The following is a 6,321-nucleotide window of genomic DNA, read 5'->3' as shown; positions in this document are numbered from 1 at the left end:
TTCTTTCCCATTCTGACATTCAGTTTGGAGTTCAGGCAATTGTCTTGACCAGGACCACACCCCTAAATGCATTGAAGCTACTGCCATGTGATTGGTTGATTACATAATTGCATTAATGAGAAATTGAACAGGTGTTCCTAATAATTCTTTAGGTGAGTGTATATATATATATTTTTTTAATTTTATTTTTTATTGAGGAAACAAAAAACAAAGTAGACTTTTCCGTATTTACTCTAATTTATTAACCTACTTTTTGTGTGTGGCATTTTGAGGCCTTTATCATGACAGGACAGCTTAGACGTGAAGAGGAGAGAGACGGAAGTGACATGCAGAAAAGGGCCACAGGTCAGAGTCAAACTGCGGCCGCTGCGTTGAGGACTGAGCCTCTGTATATGGGTGCGTGCTCTACCAGGTGAACTATCCAGGCGCCCCAACCTACATTTTTCAACTGAAATCTAAGCCCTACCTTGGAGCTTTCTGAGGTTCCTGCCACCTCCATTCTTTGATGTGATCTCCCAAATCCAGCAGATGGACAACTGAGTGGTCTTCCGTTCAGGTGAGAGGGGCCGGTGGGTTCCAACTGGAGCGGGTGCTCAGATCCAGTCCTGTGGACATCTGCAAAGTGGCTGTCTTTGGGACACCTTGTGTCAAGGGGCATCTGGGAGTCTGAGAGTGTGCCGGTAGAAGATAAGAGGGAAGATGACAAGGCAGATGAACTGCCGAGCCAAGAATGGCGCGACTCTGGCGGAATGGGAGGAGGACGCTCAGGGGGAGGCGGTGGAGGTGGGTCTCTCTGAGGAGGAGGTGGGGCTGGGAGAGGCTTGTCCTGCTTCCTGGACATGCCTGGCGAAGACTAGAGAGGTGGAGACATATAGTATGTTCATTAAAATGACAGAAGATTCAATCTAAATAATTCTAGACTCATTTCTAAATCAAACACTTTTTTATGTTTAATTGTTGTTTGTTAGGAGAATTCAGGAAGGCTGACGAGCACTTTGTGGAAAGAAACCTAGAATGGGGATCTAAATAAACGGAGAGTGTTTAGGAAAAGATACCTATGTTTTTGGCGCTCAGTATGATCACAGCACTTCACATCATGTTAGCGCTGCCAAATAAAAAGTGAAACATGAAACCTTATCCTTAACGTTGGCTTTGAACCTGGTGTGAAAACATTCAACCTCTACCAGTAAGTAAGAATAACTAAACAATTGTGACATAACATGATTTCTGGGTAATAAATTATTTCACAAATTCCAACATTTGTGATCAAAGGGATTTATAGTGCAACCTAGTGTGCTGTAAACATTTTCACACTTTCTAAACATTGCTTTTATATGACCACATTTTTAAAATCTGGGGAATGCTTTGACTGACCTTCGGGGAGCCAGTGGGACTGGCAGATGGGGAGCGAATGGCACCTTTCTGGATGAGGTCAAGTCGTGGTGGGACGGGGGGAAGGCCGAGGTGCTGGATGCAGTGGCTGGGGTCTCCTCCGTGGACCTTTCTGTGTTGGCTGACCGGTGAAGAGTTGGGAGACACCATGGGCGAGTTCTGACGCTCTGCACAGTGCTGAGAGGAAAGTATATAATAATATAAGGGGTGTAAAGTAAAAGTAAAATTCTGGACCTAAGTAAAAAAATAAAAGTAAAAACCCTACACTTTTCTTCTACAATTTAAAAATGATTTATGATTAATTAATGATTTATTAAATTTCTTACAACTTCAAAATGCTCTTAAATTTAAACCAACAGTGTGCAACTATTTTACCTTTAAATAACAACTTAAAAATAATTTTGATGCTATGGCACTACTACTTATGACGGAGCCCCACTGGGGTCAGCTGAAAAAAAAACTAAACCGTGCGCACAGAATACAAATCTGTTCCCTCGGTTTAATAAACTTTTGACAACAAATTCATAATCCGTTCTCTTGGTTTTATAAACGTGAGCAAAGTTAAAAAGATATTCACAGATTAAAACTTATGGGATCAATTACTCTACAGCGAAATTATATTAAATCACAATATCACCTAACATAGTAAGATTAACAACGAGCTACAAACTAATATTCATCAAAATGAGCCGTCCTCCAACCTGGAGAAATAAGACTGGTCTCTAGCAGCAGCCAGGGGTGCTATAAACAACAACATCGACACAAAAATATCTATTAATTTAATGATTACATAAGGTAATGTCTCCAAACTTATTTTTTAACAGTAAGTGCTGTAGTATAACTAGGAGGAGACATGTTATAATTGAGATAAGTTTGGAGACACTTTGCGGTGGCCCAGTTACAGCGTTCTCGCTCAACACTGGACCAATTTCAATGATTTTTGTTACTTAGACACCAATGCATGGTGGGAAAGGGACCAGGTGAAATATACCAAAATTACACTTTTAGTGTAATTCTTAGAAGTTAAATAAATACGCCCCGGAGTTTCCCTTCTATTACAAACAACTTAAAGAAATGGCAAATCTAATTTATTTAACACCGTAAACGTACGTATCAATAGAACTACCAGCTAGTACAAAAAGTCTTCACCTTCCTGATGTTGGCCAGTCCATTCATGACCAGGCAGTCCTCTCGGTCTTCCTCATCATCCAGCTCCAGCATTGGGCAGCTGTGCTGGTCCAGGAAGAAGCACTTGGTACCCTCATTTCGTGGGTCAAAGGGATCGACAATGATGGGCTCTGTGCCTTTGATCTCACAACGACAGAACGGACAACCCTGACCATCCGATTCCTGGAACAGATAAGGGAAAGTGTTTAAACACCCACAATTATACACAGACACAGGTGCGATGGTTGCATGCGTAACCCCACATACGTTTTTAAATCTAATGATTGGATGAGCATGGCTTTGTTGCTGTTGTATTTTGGGAACATGAGGAATAAATTGGCCCGTCAAGCAGGACAGCTGTTCCTGTACACAGCTGGGACACACATGGTTAAGTTTATACATTGCACTCCTGCCCAATATATTATTCTCATTTCCCTGATTCATGAAAGGACACTGGCAAAGCTGACTGGGCACGTTTGTGTAGATCCTCTCGAGGGAAAACTGTTTTGAAACTTTACAACATTAATTGGCCATATGCCACATGGCTGCCCCTGTCAAACAGGGGTCATAAATAAAAGGATAAAAGAGGCTTTGGTTTTCAGTGCATCTGTCTCCACTGACAGTAAGGGGCTACAATCAAAGGCAGGCAATATTTACTGAGAACAAAGCTGCGTTTGTGCATTTGGTTAGCGACTTGGCGGGGGGGACACCAAAGGCATGTTTGAAATGTAATCCTAATCAGAGTGGGAGGAGACGGGAAGGAGTGGGAGGTTAAAAGAAAGGGAACTTAGATGGGGGAGGATATGGTGTGATGGTCATAGACACTGAAGAAACCATTCTGCAACAGACACAACTAAAAAGACAAATTAAAACATGATGTTCCTGAACTTCTGTCGTAGTGAAGGGGAAAATCCTCTTAAGCTTCACTTCTACTCTGAAATATACAGAAAATGTCCCTTTCGTTCAAAAAACGTGTGTCAATATACTCACTCCTCCCACATTGATTTAGTGACTTTCACATGTCTAGACGTCTAGGTTAAAACTGGGCAAAACTGGTTACGGAGTGCACATTTTTAGATGTAGATTTTATACCATTGTTTTAACAGCATTGGACAACAATTCAATGATAAAGCAGGTAAAAGCAGGTCAGTTAAAAAGTACAAGTTAAAATGCTTTCAATTAAGTAAGTCATATGTAACTTTGACATCTATCTCTAACACTTAAAACAGAATTACTTAATTGTTTTTGGTCACTTGGAGCTGTAAACACAACATTGACATATTGTTACTTTATAAAGTTGATATTTTGAATGTGTTAGCTTTTTGTACATAGTCATTTTATCCATTATTAAAATACAGATATTGATTGACCAGCTTTCAACATCATCCAAATTTTAGGCTGGATTAAGCAGTTTTAGCCCATATAAGTCACCAAATAAAAAATAAATTAAGTTCAGAGCAAAACATACCGTCTCTTTTTGCATCACTCTAGACAATGTTTACTTTACACTTTGTGAAAAGAACTGGTTACTACTTGCCAATGACATTGATACAATCATTAGTTACACAAACTTTATATTCTAATGAAACCTACAGTCTGGTAAATAGAAGACACAGGAAAGCCCCCATAAATCACTCAGTCAGTCCTTGCAGCATTGATTTAGGATAAGAGTACAAACAAAGGAACCCTCTCATGTGGAGGATGTGGAATTTACATAGCTCATCAGCCAGCTGTGAGTGAGGAGTGTGTGTCTCATCCACCCCAGCTGACTAATATACAGAGTAAGAGGAACGATGTAGGGAACCACCACTGAGTCAATAACTTGTGCTAGGTAGGAGGGTCCCCCCCTGGCTGACTCACAATTTCATTAATGTGGAGGAAAATACTTCATTACTAAAGAACATATATACACACACACACTTACATACGTCACTTAAATCCCTGTCTGAGGTTGCGTAGGACGCAGGGTTACGTTGAGTTGTCATAACAGGAAGTATGACAAACAAACACTGGTAATATGGGTGCTGCCAAGTCTCACGGTTAACAGAGCACAGTACCGAGCACTGGAAAGACTGTGATCATTTACTAAACCTACAGCTATGCTCAGAGTAAAACCACCCAAAAAAAGCTTTCCAGCTTTGTAGGCATAACAATAAACCTTGTAAGAAGAGTGGCAAACCAAAAACTGTGTGTGTGCTCCAAAAGCTGCTCAAACACTTAAGTCAGGCTTTCCCAAGACATTTCATGTCAAGGACCCTTAAACTTACATGTGGACTGTGGACCATAGATCCCCATTTAATAAATGCTTTGCAACCCATGTAGGAATTCACTATTTCTTTTTTGTGATAATTGTAAACATAAAAAATAAATCTGGGGGGAGATATGCATAAAATGTTTTGGCATAATTTGAGTTTATGTTTGTTTGTTTTTTGGAAGATTGGCAAAGTCTTTAAAATAACACAGAGGATGACTTCATGCTTGTGTCAGTAAGCACAGACTGATGCATTACCACAGAAGCTACTGAAGACACTTGCAAAAGACACTTTCATCTTTAACATCCATTTGGTTATGAATTCATTGCTTTTTATAACATGAGCAATTAATTTGAATAGGTTTTATTGGTACAACATGTGTTTCATTGCTCATTTCAAAATCAACTCCTCCTACACAATGCGAACCAAGGACTCATGATAAATGGAAACTATTATAGCACTGACTGACTAAAAAACAAAGCACACTTAAATTCATGTGTAAAACCTTGACTCATTGTCCTCTGAAACATCTTCCTGTCCTCCCTCGCAAAAGCTCCACTGCCAAACATTTAAAGTAGATGTTTGAAAAGCAGTGTTGAGATATGGTCTGCCTGTGTGGTCTGGTGGTCTCCTTTTTAAACTATTCCAAAACAGAATGACTCCAGCAAATGTACCTACAGAAAGTTGAACGATTCTATACAGTGGGGCTCGAAAGTTTGGGCACCACAGGTAAAAATTTGTATTAATATGCATAAAGAAGCCAAGAAAAGATGGAAAAATCTCCAAAAGCCATTGAATGACTGATTTGACATTCGTATAATATGTCACAAAAAGTTAGATTTTATTATAATAAATAACAGAAAATAACAGTAAATAAAATAACAGAAAACAAAAAAATGGCATCTGCAAAAGTTTGGTCACCCTGCAGAGTTAATACCTTGTACTGCCCCCTTTGCCAAGTATCACAGCTTTTAAACGCTTCTTGTAGCCAGCCAAGGGTCTTTCAATTCTTGTTTGAGGTATCTTCACCCATTCTTCCTTCCAAAAGTCTTCCAGTTCTTTGGGATTTCTCGGCTGTCTGCTCTTTTAAGGTCTATCCATAGATTTTCAATTATGTTGAGGTCAGGAGATTGTGAAGGCCATGGCAAAACCTTCATCTTACGCCTCTTGATGTAATCCACCGTGAATTTTGAGGTGTGTTTAGGATAATTATCCATTTGTAGAAGCCATCCTCTCTTTAACTTCAGCTTCATCAAGTTAGCGTCCAAAATTTGCTGAAATTTTATAGAATCCATTTTTCCTTCTACTCGTGAAATGATCCCTGTGCCAAAGCATGATTGATCCACCCCCATGCTTAACAGTTGGACAGAGGTTCTTTTCATTAAATTTCTTCTCCAAACATACTTTTTCTCATTTTGCCAAAAAAGTCCTATTTTAATCTCATTGGTCCACAGAACTTGTTTCCACAATGCATCAGGCTTGTCAGGATGTAGAAGAGGTTTTCTTCTGA

At 39.6% G+C, this 6,321-nt stretch overlaps 1 protein-coding gene across 2 annotated transcripts in view; it reads right to left on the bottom strand.

The window, feature by feature from the left end:
* Window positions 1-6,321, bottom strand: part of cblb (Cbl proto-oncogene B, E3 ubiquitin protein ligase) — a 140,108-nt gene that overhangs the window by 13,265 nt on the left and 120,522 nt on the right. For both annotated transcript variants that reach the window (XM_032533569.1, XM_032533571.1), the window contains exons 10-12: window positions 2,542-2,742; window positions 1,375-1,569; window positions 467-853 (exon numbers count right to left, since the gene is read on the bottom strand). In XM_032533569.1, the coding sequence (XP_032389460.1) occupies window positions 467-853; window positions 1,375-1,569; window positions 2,542-2,742 (783 nt within the window). The remainder of the gene's footprint in view (window positions 1-466; window positions 854-1,374; window positions 1,570-2,541; window positions 2,743-6,321) is intronic.

This window comes from Etheostoma spectabile, chromosome 13 (genome assembly GCF_008692095.1).
Source record: "Etheostoma spectabile isolate EspeVRDwgs_2016 chromosome 13, UIUC_Espe_1.0, whole genome shotgun sequence".
In the NCBI taxonomy this organism is placed as follows: domain Eukaryota; kingdom Metazoa; phylum Chordata; class Actinopteri; order Perciformes; family Percidae; genus Etheostoma; species Etheostoma spectabile.
Note: the sequence above shows the minus strand (reverse complement) of the source record. Positions and strands in the feature narration are given on the sequence as shown.